Genomic DNA, 18,819 nt, shown 5'->3' with positions numbered 1-18,819 from the left:
ATATGGTGATGCCTCAGTACATTAGGATCTCGTACAGCAATGTCACAGCACAACAATTAGGCTTGGTTCACACCTGTGCAGATTCCATCTAAAATCAGTATAAAACTGGTGGAAACCCAATGGATGCCCAGCGGACCCCATTATAGTCTACGGGGTCAGTGGGTAACTGCTTTTTTAGTGGTCCCGAACGATAGAGATGAACGCATGTGTGAACTTAGCGTAAGGCACGCTGTGAATTTAAGGAACAAACATAAGGCACAGAGTAATGTCAGGGCTCAAGAATAAGGCTCAACGTGATGTCACAGATAATAAACAGGATGCTATGGTACAAGCAGAATCTACGCAGTGACATTACAGAACATAAAGTATAGAGCAAGGTCACAGTTCATAGATAAATCACACATAAGATATATCAGGATTCAGGCACAAAAATATGTAATTGACAACATAATGATGTCATCACGCAGGTATAATGTGAACAGCGCTGTGACAGGTAGTGCAAGAGTATAATACAAATGATAATGTCCCAAAAATGGTAATAGAAAATCCCAGAACATTTACAGTGTTAATTCTGATACATTACTCAGTGATAGCCATTAAGAAAAATATCATGGCACTTGTCTCCTTCCTAGAATAGTTGTAATGGATCATTTTGCTTTACACTGATATAGAAAAAGAATTAATCATTAATACATTGTCTATTCCTTTCCATAGCCCCCAATATAGAGAGTAAGCCCCTGCTGTCATGGAAGAAAGCTCAGGAAACTGTACCCTGGAACATCATCTTACTGCTGGGAGGTGGATTTGCCATGGCAAAAGGATGCGAGGTAAGTGATGAAGCCAAAGAAAGATGGCATTGCTTATAAGACCTGTGGTCTCCAACCTGCAGCAGGTTCTCAACCATCAGCCTCTTGACCTACGTGATCTTCTTTCTATTTGGTTGTCCTATACGCTTATACCTGTACTAATGTGAATGCTGTGTGTACCTTTCTCATTTAGACATCTGGTTTATCCACTTGGATTGGAGGCCGCTTGCAGCCACTTGAAGGTCTTCCACCAGCAGTTGCTGTCCTTCTCATCACCATACTGATTGCCTCATTCACTGAATTTGCCAGCAACACAGCCACCATCATTGTCTTCCTACCTGTCCTGTCTGAGCTGGTGAGTAGTCTGAAGGGGTTTTCTGGAATGAAAATATTGATGGAAGTGGGGCAACATGGTGGCTCAGTGGTTAGCACTGCAGCCCTGCAGCACTGAAGCCCCGTGTTCGAATCCCACCAGGAACAACATCTGCAAGGAGTTTGTATGTTCTCCCCGTGTTTGCGTGGATTTCCTCCCATTCTACAAAAGACATACTGATAGGAAAATAAATGTATATTGTGAGCCCTATAGGGGCTCACAATCTACATAAAAAAAAGAAAGAAAATATTGATGGCCTATCCTCAAGATCTATGATCAGTAAAGAATAGAGCAGGAAGCAGATGGCTCCGTTCTCTGTGTAGTGGCCAGAATAGGTCACTGCAGATCAGCTGCCATTCACTTGAATGGAATCTAAGCTGCAGTGACTCAGTTCAGCCACTACAAGAGAATGGAGCCATTTGCTTGCTTCTTTATTTTCTGTGTATCGGTTGGATATGATATTGATGACTGATCCTTAGGGTAAGTCATCAATATTTTTATCCTGGAGTACCCCCTTAACTCCAAAGGGTGGCTGTTGGGAAGCATTAATAGGGCTACTGTCTTATAGGTCACATGGCACATAATTATTAAAAGTTCCTTTAGTGTCGTAGTGGCCTAAATCTACATTGTATTGAAATGAAAGGAATCCTCACTGATCATAATAATCTACTAATTTATGAGAAAATGAAGCTGTGCTTCATAGGAACCCGCTCACCAATCAAAATAACCCACTTACCCATCAAGGTAATCCACTCACCCATCAAATTTAATCCACTCAACCATAAAATTTAATCCATTCACTCATCAAAGTAATCCACTCACCCATCAAATCTAATCCACACACCAATCAAAGTAATCCACTCACCCACTCACCTATGAAAGAACCTATCCACCCAACAAAAGGATCTACCCAGTAATCAAATCTTGTACACAGAGACTAGAATTCAGTGTCTCTCCTTTTTTTAGGCAATCCGTCTGAAGGTGAATCCATTGTACCTAATGATTCCTGGTACTGTTGGCTGTTCCTATGCATTCATGCTTCCTGTGTCTACACCTCCCAACTCTATAGCATTTTCTACGGGACATTTGATGGTCAAGGACATGGTAGGTATATTCTGATTGTCCCATGAAATCGCATTGAGATAACTGATAAGATTCCTGTGCAGTCATTATTTTTGATAATTTTCATATTTGTTGTTTTTTTGTAGGCTAAAACAGGACTGTTGATGAACCTGATGGGAGTCCTGCTTCTTAGTCTAGCCATGAACACTTGGGCTTCTAGTTTATTTGGACTGGGCTCCTTTCCTGATTGGGTTGGTGTCAATTTTTCGGACAACATCACTGCCTTAGCTACTTCTACATACAACATGACCACCGTGGGATAACTCTGGAAATTTCATCCATCCATTATGGTCACAAAGAACGTCATTGTGATAACATACACTAATGTGAAAATAAGACTGCCAGCAATTGTGAAACAAAATGGCTGCTCTGTAACCTTCAAGGAGTCACTTTCAAGAACTACTGTGTTTTTGGTATTTGATTGTTTCTTACTGATTGTTACACAATTGTGTATTTTCTAATTCATCGATTCTTCCAGAATTGTAATAAGATACCGGTAATGTATAGGGCTGCACGTGTATGCAGTCTCATATACCTCAGGTCAGCTACTCATTACATGCAAAAAGTCCTTCTCATTGAATCCTCATAGGATGAAATGGATAGGACTGAATACTTTGGCCTTAAAGGGGACCAAGCCCATCATGAGTAATAGATGACTTTCCTAGGAGGCACCAAGTCTGTGAGGCAGTGTGCTTAGGGATAGTATTAGACTACTTGTAGTCCTTGTAGTCAACAATTAAATATATCTTCAGATGTATCTCCTATTGTGATATCCTTCCATAAATGTCACATTACCTTCCTTGGTGGGCCTGTGTAGTTGGTGCTTTTGACTTTTGTACGTAGATGTGATGAAACATACCTAAATGACCGGACGCTTGCAAAGTCCTGTGATGGTCTTCTTGGATCATTATTGCAAGCCTGCCCTACGTTTGATACTGGACCCAACACAATCCCCATTTTGGGAAGAAATGGTTGTGGGTTTCTTCACCTTTCATTGTAGGTGATATGGGTGGCACGATCTTCAGGCTGATTCTCTGTGAGAAGGTAGAGCTCTGTGTCTTCAAACCATCCATAGAAAAAAGTTATGGGGTGCAACAGAACGTTCCCTCCACCATCTCCATGGTCCTATATCATTTGTTGATGCCTTCGAGTCTAGGTGCAATGGTGTCTCAAAAATGTCTCTCAGTATTTGTGTATGCTAAATAATAAAATCAATATGTGTAGATTTGTAAAATGAAGGTTGTATTATATGATGTAATAATATTGGACAATCGCTTTGTTTGTCTTAGGGTGATTGTAATATGTTGTAGTAATTGTTCATGTCTGATATGTTGATTTTGTCAGGGTTTATCTGGTTTTCTGCAGGCTGTAGGTTTCATTCACACATTCATAATGTCGCTGCATTTTAGTATAAGATCTCGGCCTTCTTCAGATCCAATGGACCTAACTTTGGTAACCAAGTGTAATCCACTTGAACTGTTGTTTCAGGACTTGTGGAGGTAATGTGGCTGCCATATCACTATGGTCTTATATTGGTATGCAATGCTCAAGGTACAGGACAGTCGAAATCATTTTGGGTCAAATGAGGTCACTTCATTAAGATAAAATTGGGAGATTTATCAAAACTATCTGATAAAAAACTGACCTTGTTGTTAATACCAACCAATTACCACAATGAAAGCTGAACCCTGATTGGTTGCTCTGGACAACAAGACCCGTTTTTCTATTGGCAAATGTAACTAAATGATGTAGACTCCTGGTTCCAGATTTCATATGGAGACATATAGATTTCCTCTTGAATGTTCTTTTGGACACTATTAAGGAGCTATTTTTCCTTAGTAGATACGGGTTTAAGGGAAAGAATCTTACAATATTGTTATGTATTAAGGCACCATATGGTGGCGCCATATGGCGTCAGTCTAATCTGCAGGCAGCATACCATTGAGCGGAAGGGACTGAGTGGATTGATGTATAGTTTTGTGAGAAATGAATCAGTATAACTTTTAATGTATTCATTTATTTCTTTATTCTTTCAATGTTTAGTCCAGTGGGCGGTCCTACCAGTGACTGACAGCCTCCCCTCTATGACTGTGTATACAGAGATAGCTGCCAATCACTGAGAGGACCACCCACTGGACTCCTAGGCATAGAAAGAACAGAGCTAAAAGTAAATAACAGGCTATTCTGAATCTTTCCCCATAAAACTATATATCAATCTGCTCAGCTCCTCCTGCTTTGATGCCTACAGATCACACAGCATCTGCTGACAGACTCCCTTAAAGTTCTTAGAGTTTGATACCAATCTTTACGGCTGCTATAACCCTAGTATCCTCCTCTATGATTTTTAATTTTAGAAATTCCATGTACAGTAATTGGTGACTATAATATATTATAGATCTATATGTATATTTGTATTTATCTTCTGCCTTCTTTTAAATGGGAAAAGTTCAACTGACTGGGACTGATCTGCAATACCCAACACAGCCCATGGGCAAGAGTGGCACTGTTTCTCAGACAACCTATTAAATGTGTGGACAGTGTGATATCTTTGTACTGGGGGTTTATTCAGTGGAGAAATAAACTAAATTATTACTACATTTGTTCATTTTACTTTATTGATTTGAAGGAAAAGTTTCCATGTTATTTGGAACTGGACTTGGGGTCTGGCATTCTGTCCAGGGGTGTAACTATCGTGGTTGCAGCAGTAGTGGCTGCCACAGGACCCGGGACATTAGGGGGCCCAGCGACAGCTGCTACTGCTGCATTTCTTTCTTTTTTTTAAATAGGTCGTTACTCCAGCCGGTAACTGGCCCTATTTACTTAACTCCCCTAGTTCCTGGCAGGCTTCGGGTGTACTTGCGTGACGTCCCTGACGTCACATGACCTGTGCCTGTGTCCTTATGCGTCATGACGCAGGCCCCAGGTCACGTGATGTCCCATACATCATTGAAGATGGCCGACATCAGCGGGGAGTGCAGCAGAGCCAGGGATAGGTAAGTAACAGTGGTTTTTTTATGTTTATATCCCCCCTGGGTCTCCAGTTACTGGGGTCTGATATAAAATTAGGATACCAGTAAAGTATATGAGATAATAAACCCTCCCAAGAGTTTTTGCAGCATCTTACAAGTGAACTATGTATAATGAAATTAACCAGCAGCCAAGGTGTGTTATAGGACCTGTAGCTGCTGAAGAACCTCTTTTCTAACCACTTCCCATTTTGCGCCGTACTATTACATTGAGTATGGCAAATTGATATAGCAGACAGATTAACCCCCCATATGTTGTGGCCAATATCATGGTTTTTTTTTAAAATTTTTTTTTAATGTGGTGTGTGAGCCCCATATAGGGATCACAATGTACATTATTTTTTTTTCCCTATCAGTATGTCTTTTTAGAATGTGAGAAAATCCATGCAAACACAGGGAGAACATACAAGCTCCTTGCAGATGTTGTTCCTGGTGGGACTCGAACCCAGGACTCCAGCGCTGCAAGGCTGCAGTGCTAACAACTGAGCCACCAAGTTGCCCCCAATATCATGGTTTTGAGGGGTTGGCATGGCAGCCAGTGATCTGTGACTGACTACGTATACAAGCAGAGCTAAGCAGCGCCTATGCAGCGCCACTCATCTCTGTGTTGCAAAAAAGAAAAAAAACAGCTTAATTATTGGGACCCAATATAACGCAAACCACTATATAGTGAGTAGCTCTGTGCCATGTAAAAAAAGAAGAGAGCTATTGGGAAGAAATAGTTGCATGGAATCTATCAGATTTGCAGCTGATACATGGGTGGTTGGTGTTGCTATAAGCATGGGATTGGCCTGATATATTTAAAAATAACACATTTTAATAAATTGCTTATTAAATAATCTCAAATGCAATCAGCAGTTAGCCTTCTTACTGATGGGTTCCCTAAAATGGATACATTTATCATGTCCTCTTCCGGGGAAAACATACTAGACAATTTGACAAAACAGGAAAAAAAATGTAATGTGGGTAGATAATAGAGTCTAAATTTTACATGTGCTCCCTTTTTTGATAGAATGAAAAGATTAATTTTATTAACAAAGGGTTTATGTAATAGAAGCTTATAAACCCATTGTTACCCATTTTAAAGTGTTCACATTTTAAAATAAGTTGATGACCATCTCTGCAGAGAATTGGTGTAATTCATTTTTTATATAATATTTACTACTAATAATAACAACTGACCACCAGATGGCAGTAGTGTTTCATCATCTTTTATGCTTCCTTCAGAAAGCTCTGTCAAATGATGTAGTGTCACAAAGAATGCTTACAAAAATAGAAGTCAGTGGTTTATTTTTGTCAATTAACAAAATTAAGGGAATAAACAAAACAGAAATCTAAATCAAATTGGTATTTGGTGTGATCGCCCCCTTTGCTTTCAGCAGAGAACATCAATTCTTGTAGGTACACTTGTACAAAATTTTGAATTATAAAAAACCCCAAAAACTTGATAGTCTTCAGTAGTTGATACCTTTTTAATGGCTATTTAATAATGATGACAGATTACAATGTTTCGGAACTCAAGCTCCTTTCTCAAGTAATTTAGTTGAGAAAGGAGCCTAGACGTTCCGAAACGTTGTAATCTGTCATCATTATTAGTTAGCCATTAAAAAGGTATCAACTAGGGGCCACACGGTGGCTCAGTGGTTAGCACTGCAGCCTTGCAGCGCTGGAGTCCTGGTGTTCAAATCCCACCAAGGGCATTAAACCATCTGCAAGGAGTTTGTATGTTCTCCCCATGTTTGCATGGATTTCCATCCCGTATTCCAAAAAGACATACTGATAGGGAAAAAATGTATATTGTGAGCTCTATGTGGGGCTCACAATCTACATTTAAAAAAAAAAAAAAAAAGGTATCAACTACTGAAGACTATCAAGTTTTTTTTGTTTTTTTTATATTTCCTACCCACTGGCTAACACGATGCGAGAACAAACATTTTCCTTATACACAATTTTGAAGGAACTCATTAAGAAGGTTGCGATCTTCTGTGGATGTAGACTTGCTCAAATCCTTCTGTCTCTTCATTTAACCACTTCTGGATCACCCATTGGGTATATATGTCCAGAAGGTGGCTGCCTTGTTCTGCCAGGACGTATCGGTACATCCAGGGGTGAACCGAAAATCACGGCCGCAAAATAACGCGGTGTATATGAGACTAACTCCCATTGAAATCAATGGGAGCGTATACGGCACTCAAAATCTCACACTGCGTATACGTGCCAGGTCACGCGGAACTTTACTCCGTGTGAATGCACCCTCAGACAGACTGGATCATGTTGAGGTCGGGGCTCTGTGGGGACCTTATCTTCACTTCCAGGACTTGTCACACCAATGGATCTATAATTCTCTTTTGTTCTTTAACTTAATTTTGTTAAATGACAAAAAGCAACTATTTTTTCTCCACACCTGCCTAAAACTTTTGCACACCACTCTCTTTATCTTTCTCTACTGACCATGGCAAAGCAACAATCGTGGTACTTTACAATGGAAATCAAGATGAACAGAAATATACCTTAGAACTGTGGTCTCCAACCTTTAGCTCTCCAACTTTGACAAAACTACAATTACAGGCAGGTTGTTGAGGTTTAAGAATTTCTTTTCTGACTAAGTGTTGGTCTTGTACAGTATATTAAAAATAGACCAAATGAGTTGGCCAGTTTTGTCTTTGAGCAAGTTCTAGATAAAGTTATGAACATGGAAGCCCAAATAATGCTACCGGTCAGTCACCAATAAAAGAGTCGAACAGTGCATTGGAAAACCATTATTCTGTGCCTAAATAATACCCCCATACAGTGCTCAGTAACTGTACCACAACACTACATACAGCTTTCAATAATGCCATATTGAGTAACAATGAAGAACCATTATAAAAATGCCATAGTAAAGATTAATATAAAAAAATTGGTAATACAGTACATCTTATTAAAAAAATATGTTTCCTTCTCCAATTATCAGTCTGAGTTACTTTTTACATAGTAGCCTATGGAGAGGGGAGGGAAGGACTGCTGGAATAAACACAATCCGCTACATTGTGAGTGAGTGATATTTTTTTGATACCACTGTATATTTTAAAATAAGATTTAACAATAAATCAGGGCTCGTTCACATCTGCACCCGGGAGTCCGTTCTTCAGGTTTCCGGATCCTGCGCAAAACACGGCAGGAGACGGAAACCTGCCGGCATCTTTCAAACCCAGTCATTTGAATGGGTTTGAAAAGTGTCTGGCCATGAGCACCGGTGAGCGTTTTATGCTCTCCGCGGCGAAAACGTTTTTTTTAAACCAGACACTGAGTCGGACATGCTAGGCTTTGGGCCTATATGGTAATATCCCAGACCACGTGACATGTGGGCATTACCATATAGGCCCGAAGCCTGCTAGGATTAACATCGGATCCCGGAGAGGTGAGTAACAATGTTTATTATGTTCCCTCACCTCTCCTGGTGCTCCGATTATTATATTCGGGGGTCTGAAAAGACCCCTGAGTATAATTACAGTTCATGGGTGTGCAATTGTGGGGCATAATAGAGCTTGAAGGGTCCACTGTGGCCTCTGTAACCTCTAATATGCCCCACAGAGGCCCCTCTGCAATCTCTATTATGCCCCACAGTCTATTGTGCCACTGTGGGGCATAATATAGGCTGTAGGGGCCGTAGTGGGAGATATATATACCGTATATACCCGAGTATAAGCCGAGTTTTTCAGCACAGTTTTTGTGCTGAAAAAGTGCTCCTCGGCTTATATTCGGGTCATTACGGTAATTTTCTGCTAGCAGGCCAGGATAGCAGACCCCGCCCCCCCACCACTCCACCACACGCCAGGTGACGTGGCCACGTAAGCTCAGGCCTGCACCCGGCGTGTGTCTGCTTCCTGGCCTGCTAGCAGAAGTACCGTAAGTACTTCTGCAGCTCTTAATGTACAGCATCGCCACGCTCCTAGCAGGAGCGCGGCGATGCTGTGGGCCCCGGCACCTGCCCCGGTGTCTGGATGCCGGGTCTGTAAATGTAATGGCGCCGCTCTGCAGAGCGGTCGCCATAGAAACCGGCACCTCCGCTGTATTGCTTACAGCAAAGATGCTGAACTTATGCCTGTGATCTCTGATTGTAGGCATAAGCTTTGGCATCTCCGCTGTAAGCATTACAGCGGAGGTGCCCTCCGGAGATGTCCTCCCCCCATTTCTGCCTTCCCCATACCTTTAAAGTTGCAGGCCGGCTCCTGCGCAGCGAACTCGCAGGAGCCGACCTGTTCCGACGACAGCCGGGAGCCTAATGAAGGCTCCCAGGCCTGTCATCGCTATATTACTATATAGTATATATAATAGTAATGTAGAGACTCTCCCATAGATGGCAATACACTTGTATTGCCGTCTATGGGACTTGCAATCAAATGACTGCAGGTTCAAGTCCCCCAGGGGGGCTAAAAAAATTGTAAAAAAAAAAAAAAAAAAAAAAAGTTAAAAAAATATATATATAATAAAATAAATAAAAGTTCTAAATCACTCCTTTCCCTAGAATACATATAAAGGCGGGTTCACAGCACAGCACATTCAGTGTCTGTCGGTGAGCGTCTTCTGCTGCCCATGGCGAAACCGTTATGCATAACGGAGATTGGGCGCTAGTGTGAACCTGCCCTCAAAGTAGAAAATGACTGTGACACACATACACATTAGATATCCCTGTGTCTGAAAGTGCCCGGTCTACTGAATATAGGGTATGTGTAGTGCTTCTATTCCATCTGGAAGGGGTTAATAGGAGCACTGCAGATCCCCTATATTCAGCCAGGCTGAATTCCAACTGGGGGTAAAAAACCCAGTCCTCAAGCTCAGGGAAGGGGCAGACAGACTACCAAAACACCCACTCCCCTTCCCCAGCATCTACTGCACCCAAGAACTCGGCCATTTTAATTTTTGAAATTCTCCAGTAGCTGCTGCATTTTCCCCCTAGGCTTATACTCGAGTCAATAAGTTTTCCCAGTTTTTTGTGGTAAAATTAGGGGGTCGGCTTATATTCGGGGTTGGGTGTGTGGAGAAGTAAGGAGTCAAAGATGTCTGTGTTTCAAACTTTACAGAGGCAAGTCACAGCTGGAAGAAGTGGTCATGGCTGTCTGAAGGGAAGACATGGGAAATGTGGGAATACGTCTCCAGTGAGTATTACTGCACAAAATATTTCTACATTGTATTTATTGTAATGTTACTGCTAGCAACCCCTGTCTGGGGGGGGGAGGTGTCTTTTGATCGTCCGCCTCAGGAAGCAGAAAGGCTAGGTTCAACACTGGTTCACATGGTAGAATTTGATTTCCGCCATGTAAACATACCCTTAGGGCATTGCCATACCGCCTTCCTTGTGATGTGCGCATAAAATGTGCTGGCCATGTCACTCTCTTGCACGCGACCGACACATCAAGTGCTCAAATGAGTTGTAAGGACCTATTCACACGGAGTAAATGGGCGCGCAATGCGCCGCGTTTACGGGACGTTTGCGCCGCGATTTTGACAGTGCATGTTTGCGGTCACGTTAGCGTCGCATAAACGCGCGTTAACGCAACCGCAAACATGCACCGTCAAAATCGCGGCACAAACGTCCCGTTTACTCCTTGTGAAAGAGCCCAAAAATGGCCGCTGTCAGACAATTTCCCTGCTCTTCCGGAAGTCTACGTGGTCACAAAATAGCAGGATCTGGCTGATAACAGAGAGCAGTAAAACTTTCTGTTATAAATTCTATACAGCATCATACTGTATTTGGAGCAGTTAGGGGATCATTACTGTAGGAGGTACTAAGAAGGTATCATCTCTATGGGGGCACTTAGGAGGCAAAGAAGGGAACTATTACAGCACAAAGGAGACTGCGGTGTAAGGGGGCGTTCACACTACAGTCAGTGTCCGACAGGTAGTGTGCGCTCCTAGTGTCCGTTCAAAATCTCGCACGGACATTAGCCTACATGTCGGGTTTTTCTGTCCGCTTGAAAAGTCGGACATCTTTACAAGCGGACAGTTAAGGACAGGCACAGAGTGCAAAAGAACGCACCTGATCGCCATTAAATGAATGACAAGTCTCACGGACACAGCTAGTGTCCGCTCCTAATGTCCGTGCCAGATTTTGAACGGACACTAGGAGCGGACACTACCTGCCGGACACTGACGGTAGTGTGAACGCCCCCTAAGAGGTCTAGCTTTGTCAGTAGTTATATGTACACACACCAGTGTACATTGGAGGAGACAAAAAAGTGCAGGCTGAGAATTTTTTTTAAATGAAAATCTATTAGCAAAATGTATTTTAGCCCATAAGCAACTGACTTCTAACTCCAACTAGAAGAAAGTTTCCTTAGAAAACACGTCAGATGTGAGGGTGTGGCATATACAGTGCCCTGACTTCTCAATGTCAGCTGTCTGTGGTGTACACAGTGTGGGACATCATTTGACATTGACAAGTCCTCAAAACCTTTGCAATGAATTTCCAAAATACTCATAAGAGGTAATTATTCTAACTATTAATAGCAATACATGTGAAAATTTATCTATCTATCTATCTATCTATCTATCTATCTATCTATCTATAAATTATATCTATCTATCAATTTATCTATCATCTATCAATCATTCTATCTATCTATCTATCTATCTATCTATCTATCTATCTATCAATCATTCTATTATCTATCTATCTATCTATCTATCTATCTATCTATCTATCTATCTATCTATCTATCATTCTATCTAATCATTCTATCTATCAATGATTCTATCTATCTATCTATCTATCTATCTATCTATCTATCTATCTATCTATCTATCTATCTATCTTCCTATCTATCAATCATTCTATCTATCTATCTATCTATCTATCTATCTATCTATCTATCTATCTATCTATGAAGTGGAAAAAATGGCAGCACTCCAACATTTAGAAAAAGTGTGGGTTTATTTCAAGCAGCGACGTTTCGGTTCTTATCCGAACCTTTTTCAAGCCATAAGAACCAAAATGTCGCTGCTTGAAATAAACCCACACTTTTTCTAAATGTTGGAGTGCTGCCATTTTTTCCACTTCTTATGTAAAGTTGAAGATTAGCCATCTTCTAGTTTGGCTTTGCACCCGGTATGCTGTGCTGCTTCTGCATTTTTTATCTATCTATCTATCTATCTATCTATCTATCTATCTATCTATCTATCTATCTATCTATCTATCATCAATCATTCTATCTATTAATCATTCTATTCTTCCTTCCTTCCTTCCTTCCTTCCTTCCTTCCTTCCTTCCTTCCTTCCTTCCTTCTTTCCTTCTTTCTTTCTTTCTTTCTTTCTTTCTTTCTTTCTTTCTTTCTTTCTTTCTTTCTTTCTTTCTTTCTTTCTTTCTCTGTATAGTTTAGTATTAGTCTTGGTGTAATTTGTTGTGTTCTTCAGGATAAAGATAATATTTAATGTGGTCCTAGTGTGGTGTATTATGTGATAAATATATAGTATGCATATAAATATTGCGTGGGTTCATATATCTTGAGGCTTGTGCCCCAAACCTTTTTATTGCTTGACTGTGTTGTTGGTGCAATTTTCAGGTCCCACTTTTTGTTTTGTCAAGGCCCACACTTTGTGTAACATTACCTCTGCCTACATGTAATGCCCACACACATGGCTACTTACAACTTAAAAAGAAAATTTGTGGTAATGTTCTCCCCTCCCATATAATGGGTAATATACCGTGTATTACAACACAGGCCACTCATTCTGTGTGTATTCTTTAGCTATAGCGTAGTTCCTCTTTACAAGTTCATGCGAATTTGCTGACAGTAATGTAATAACTTATTGATCAATACTTCCTGTTGTGGCTGAGCCACAGGATATTATCAGACTATCATTGCATGAACTACGTAGATGACAAAACAAGGCAACAGAAGCAGATGATAGGTCTATCTATCTATCTATCTATCTATCTATCTATCTATCTATCTATCTATCTTATCTATCTCTCTTCTATCTATCTATCTATCTATCTATCTATCTATCTATCTATCTATCTATCTATCTATCTATCTCTCTCTCTCTCTCTCTCTCTCTCTCTCTCTCTATCTATCTATCTATCTCCTATCTATCTATCTATCTATCTATCTATCTATCTATCTATCTATCTTATCTATCTCTCTTCTATCTATCTATCTATCTATCTATCTATCTATCTATCTATCTACTATCTATCTGTCTCCTATCTATCTATCTATCTATCTATCTATCTATCTATCTATCTATCTATCTCCTATCTATCTATCTATCTATCTATCTATCTATCTATCTATCTCCTATCTATCTATCTCCTATCTATCTATCTATCTATCTATCTATCTATCTATCTATCTATCTATCTATTCCTCTATCACATAAAAGGTAATTACATAGACTATTAATAGCATTTCATGTATACATCTATCTACTAACCTATGGACACCAAAACATAAGACTCTGAAACATATGCTGTACAGTTTTCTAGTTTTCAACAGAGTCTGGCGGAACTCAAAATTATTGAAAAATACACAATGGCTGTCATCCCTATGGCTGTGGGTATTTTTTCATTATTAGCATAGGGGCCACTTTGGAACATGCTGCGTGGAGGGGCCACTCTGGGACAATCTACACATTATACTGCGTGGCAGCCATTATGGAACATTATACTGCGTGGAGGCGCCACTATGGGACATTATACTATGTGGAGTGTCGCTATGGGACTTTATTCTGTCACTGGGATCTTTGGTATGAATGGGGAAGGTGCACTTTTTGAATAGCCCAGAGACCTTGGTACCCCCACCAGTATTCTGCCCCAGTGATAAATAAATGCAGTTTACCACTCGCTCCTTAAACATTACTAAGGCCATTATATTATATGTGGGGGCACTGTGAGGGTCATTATTTTACATGTGAAGGCAGTGTGAGGACCATTATATGACATGTGGGCCACTGTGGGTACCATTATATTACACATGGAGGCACTGTGGGGTCATTAAATTACATGTGGGGGCCATTATATAACATGTTGAGCACTGAATGGATCATTCTACTGAGTTGTGAGGACCACTATACTACATTTGTAGTAGGACCATCCTACTGAGTGTGAGGGCCATTAAACTACATGTGGGAGCAATGACAAGGCCATTCTACTGAGTATGAGAGCCATTATATCATGGAGGGGGGGGGGGAGGGCATCCTGCTGACTGAGGGGCCATTACATAACTGTTAACAAAGGCGTCAAATGAAGCCTAATCTTGTTAACACGTACAAGTGATTGTTGCTTTGGGGGTACTCGGGACGTTTTCTCACTAGGGGGGCCTTCGCTTGAAAAGATAGAGAAGCACTGGTCTAAGGCCCCATGCACATGACTAAGTGTGCTTTACATGTGGGGCTAAGTTTGCAGCACAATAAATCTGGATGAAACTTGGAGTGACAGTATCCCAGTATCATCTGTGTGCATTCTACTACATTCGGCTGATTATAAATCAGGTACTATCCTGCTCTGTGGCATCAGAATAGAATGAATTGGAAGCTCCCATAGACATGATGTCACTGAGTGTCATCCAAGTGTATTCTGCCGCAAACTTGGCCCCACATCAAAAGCACACGCGGTCATGTGCATGGGCCTTAATGCATCTTGTCCATTAAAAATCTGAATACTTGCTGTGGTACAAAGAGGCAAAAAGAATTCTAAAAAAGGAATTAAACATAATGAACATAAAAGTTTCCACAATTACATAAAAGACAATTACTTCCAAGAAAAACACACAATCATAAGTGAAAATCAGATCACAAGTATAATACATGGTTACTATTTTTGGAATAACAGAAGTTTGTATAATTTACTGTAAAATAAGAAAAGTTCCTCAATGTAATTGTTTATTTTTCTATTTTCAGGTGTAATAGGACTAAGAGTTTATGTAATAAATGGGGTAAATGAGGTAGAGGAGCTGCCGCAAGGGTCATAATATGAAACACTGGACCCTAATTCACAATCTGTAACCGGGACCCCACATACCATGTGCTGCTTATTATACTGGAGTTATGGCAGTGTCACCTTTGAACCCTTCCGCAGAGATTACTGCCGGCTACAGCTGCAACCTCTGTACCCTTTATAGTTATGTTTCTGTCCAAGCCAAAGCTAATAAGGCCAAGCGAAGGGCCCAAAGTAACCTTTTGGCAGCATGGGGTCCTGATACCTCTTGAATTGGTTCGATTTATGTGCAAACATGAGGCCTGTTAATTACATGGCCTTAATTAATCTTCTGTCCTCCTCACCTATGATCTCCTAAATATATGGTATCGGCCTTAATGGGTTCACAATGATCATACTATGGACTCTTTGGTTTATTCTAGAGGATCTATAGCTTGATAAAGAGCTCACAGAGTGACATGTGACTCTATGAGGTCCAGATGGTTTGATGGTTACTCTGCTTTCCAAAAGGTGAAACCAATCTACTTTCTAAGAATAATGGTGGTCCAAGCCACAAGTATTAGACTCGCTACATCTACCAGTTTTTTATAGACATTTGACTCTCTAAGACTAAATCATATGCAAGATGTTTCTTATTCCAATTCATATTCCTTCTTTTTTCCAGATTATTATTTTCGCAGAGCTTTCAGAGGATTTACTTAAGGGTCCATGACTGGTCGTGTAAGCTTTCATCTGCGTATTCTGATCCGGTTCCCAAAGATTGGAAGCAAACCTTATTACTTTTTATCTTGTGCTTTATCTTTTCGTCCTTAGCTGGAACCTGTCTTTACATATGGTTATCTCGTTCTTTACAGTATGCGTCATTTATCACCTCTATCTTGGCCCTAAGCACTGCCTTCTTTATATGCATTGTCCTTGTCCTTATCCACCCAGTCCGTTGTTTCTTAACTATCATCATCCCAACCCTAGGAACTAAGCAAGGTCGTCGGTTATTGTTATCGACCTGCTTTATGTTTATGGCTCTTAATATCTTCCCAAATATCTTCAGAAACCTCAGCTATATTTTCCACATCATTAGATGCCTTTCCCAGCACTCTTCAGAAGAGGTCTTAAACTCTACCAGCACCTTCCGAGATCTGACAGGTGAAGTAAGGAACATGGTTAAAAAGACCACAGATGTGATGGCAAAGATTCAGTTAAAGTCTCCTCCAGAAGTGAACCTCTTAGCCAATGTAAATACTACTGAGATTTCTAGTCAAATATCTGAAGTAGCCAATAACATGAAGAAGGACTTTGAGACGGCGGAATTGATTTTTAAGAACCTTAACATAGTGACTAATAGGGTTATTGCTGGATTTTTTATCGTGTATGTTCTCCTTAATTCCACGTGGTACTTAAAAAACTATCTGACTGACATTAAGTTTGACAACAAATATATTACAAGACAACTGGTGGAGATGGCCCAGAAAAATAATATTACAGACTTGAATAATAGCTCCACCCTAAGATTAATAAAATCAACCGGATTCAAGATGTCGAGAAAGGAACTTAGTTCTATCTTGTTTCGTCTTCTGATGATCTTAATCTTTGCTCTGCTCTCTGGGCTCATCATAGCCATGGACCACATTGTCTTTCAGCTCTCTGTTGCGGTCAGCGAATGGGTTGAAAATCTACCAGCTATACAAGTGACCTTTCATGTGAATTATCGTGCCCAGGTAAGTATGGTTTATTGTCAAGAGGTAGCTGTCATTGGATAATTTACTGTAGGAGCTTTAGTAGGGTAGGACAATATAACCCACAACACAGTGCTATAACCTACCTGAAGTTTATTTGATTACTATGTTTTTCTCCTTCTTGCCCCTTCTTTGGCAATGTAATTCCTCTAAAGAAGGAATTCCTTTTTTTGTCAGTAGCAAAGAGATTGGGACCAGCGAAGGATTGGGACTTTCCTTTCACAGACCTCATTGCAGCTTCATTGCCTGTCTTTATGATATGAGGTTCCTTGCCCTTACAGTAGAATATTTTGATGTGTAAGCAGACTCTGCCATCTTCTCAACCATGGGTTCCAAGACCTCAGTAGAAGTACATATACTTGCACAGCCTTTAGAAAGAATATGCCACACATACCTTTTGTATGTTTATTGCCTCAGTAGTTTTTGAATGAGACCGTTTTTATCCATATGCTAATTAGCCTCCAGCGTTCACCCCGAAAGTCTCAGCGAGCACTGTCTGCTGTGTGTACAGCACAGGCTACTACTGCTGATGACTCATCTCCCTGCTCTCACACACATAAGAGAAGGGAGTTGCTTGCTGAGAACTTCCTGATGAAGCCATTTAAAAATGAAAATTGGCCTGGTCTTTGAGGGGTTAATATTTGCAATTGCCTACTGTTGCTTAAATATTTGGCGATGTTCTTATTCTGATCACGTTCTTTTTATTAAGGTCTCCTTACTTTCAATAAAAGTAAGTGAAGTTGCTTCACATACGGCAAAACGCAAGTTGGACTTTACTTTCTTCCATGAACACTGCAAGCAACCTCTGAGTCCTCCAGATCCGTCCGTCACTGCATCAATTGTGTCCATCTATTGCATTTTGTTTGTTGTGGTCTTTTTGGAAACATATGCTCGACGTCTGTGCCGCAAGATATCTGCCATGTTCTATAGGTCAAGAGAAGAAGAAAGAATTACATATTTGTTTCACCAGATAGTAAAAAACTCCTAATATGATCAGAGGCAGCAAGAGCTTTGATTTATAATAATAATGTTATGCAATGCCTAAATTGTCAGCCATGGCATGGCAGACAATGTTCCCGCTAAGCTTTGCCTATTAACTTGTACATCTATTGAGCTGATTTGTCAGGATCCTTGGTAAGGTTCCTTCAAAGGTGGCCAAACTGAACACATGGCATCAATGGAAACTACAGGTCTTTCTGCAAAAAACAAGACCTGACATGGAACTGTTGACAAAAATAAAGAAGTTACAGGTCTTGAAATGTGTGATACAAACATTTTTAATAATACAATAAGGTTACTAATGCAGGGGACATGGGGTTATTGCTACTGTGAGGCACAGGCCATTACTAAACAACTGCATGACTCTGTCACATTAAAGGTTATGCACATTTTTGCCTTTTTTGTTGCTCAATGTATTTACATACTGACCAAGAATATTTCCCCCATAAGACTTTATTAAAAAAATGTCCCATGGTTTGTCTCGGGCAGCTTGCATTTACGTGTATACTCTGCATGTATCCGACTTTCTCTCAATTCTATCAGAAAGCTTCTCAGACAGTTCCCCTTAGTTTTGGCAGGATGATTCTGTCAGCTGACGGAGGAGAGGAAGGAATAAGACACTAGCTGTGTAGAGAGAGTACACCTGGTTATGGAAATGAGGCAGTAAAGAAGGAGAAGGGAGGGGGAGAGCTGAGCTGAAGATGTACTCATGGATGAGAAAGCAAAACAGTCAGGAATCAGGTGACCAGTGCCATTAACTTTAGTCTGAATGTAAAAGAGGATGCAAATTAGAAATGATAGTTTCTAAGTGTATGGGGAAAAAAAGCTCAATCTAAGCAACGGC

At 40.5% G+C, this 18,819-nt stretch overlaps 2 protein-coding genes across 2 annotated transcripts in view; both read left to right on the top strand.

The window, feature by feature from the left end:
- The window catches only part of SLC13A3 (solute carrier family 13 member 3), a 28,301-nt gene extending 25,320 nt beyond the window's left edge, over nt 1-2,981 (top strand). Inside the window, exons 10-13 of the mRNA XM_075278645.1 lie at nt 715-827; nt 1,000-1,161; nt 2,146-2,283; nt 2,388-2,981. Of these exons, the coding sequence (XP_075134746.1) occupies nt 715-827; nt 1,000-1,161; nt 2,146-2,283; nt 2,388-2,564 (590 nt within the window). The 3' untranslated portion in view covers nt 2,565-2,981. The remainder of the gene's footprint in view (nt 1-714; nt 828-999; nt 1,162-2,145; nt 2,284-2,387) is intronic.
- A 712-nt stretch (nt 2,982-3,693) lies between these two features.
- OCSTAMP (osteoclast stimulatory transmembrane protein) lies at nt 3,694-17,964 on the top strand. The gene is made up of 3 exons (XM_075279064.1): nt 3,694-3,800; nt 15,908-16,958; nt 17,686-17,964. The coding sequence occupies exons 1-3, from the start codon at nt 3,694-3,696 to the stop codon at nt 17,962-17,964; spliced, it is 1,437 nt and encodes a 478-aa protein (XP_075135165.1).
- The last annotated feature ends 855 nt before the right edge of the window (nt 17,965-18,819 follow it).

Source organism: Leptodactylus fuscus, chromosome 6, assembly GCF_031893055.1.
Source record: "Leptodactylus fuscus isolate aLepFus1 chromosome 6, aLepFus1.hap2, whole genome shotgun sequence".
NCBI lineage: Eukaryota > Metazoa > Chordata > Amphibia > Anura > Leptodactylidae > Leptodactylus > Leptodactylus fuscus.
This window is presented reverse-complemented; position numbering and strand designations above follow the sequence as displayed.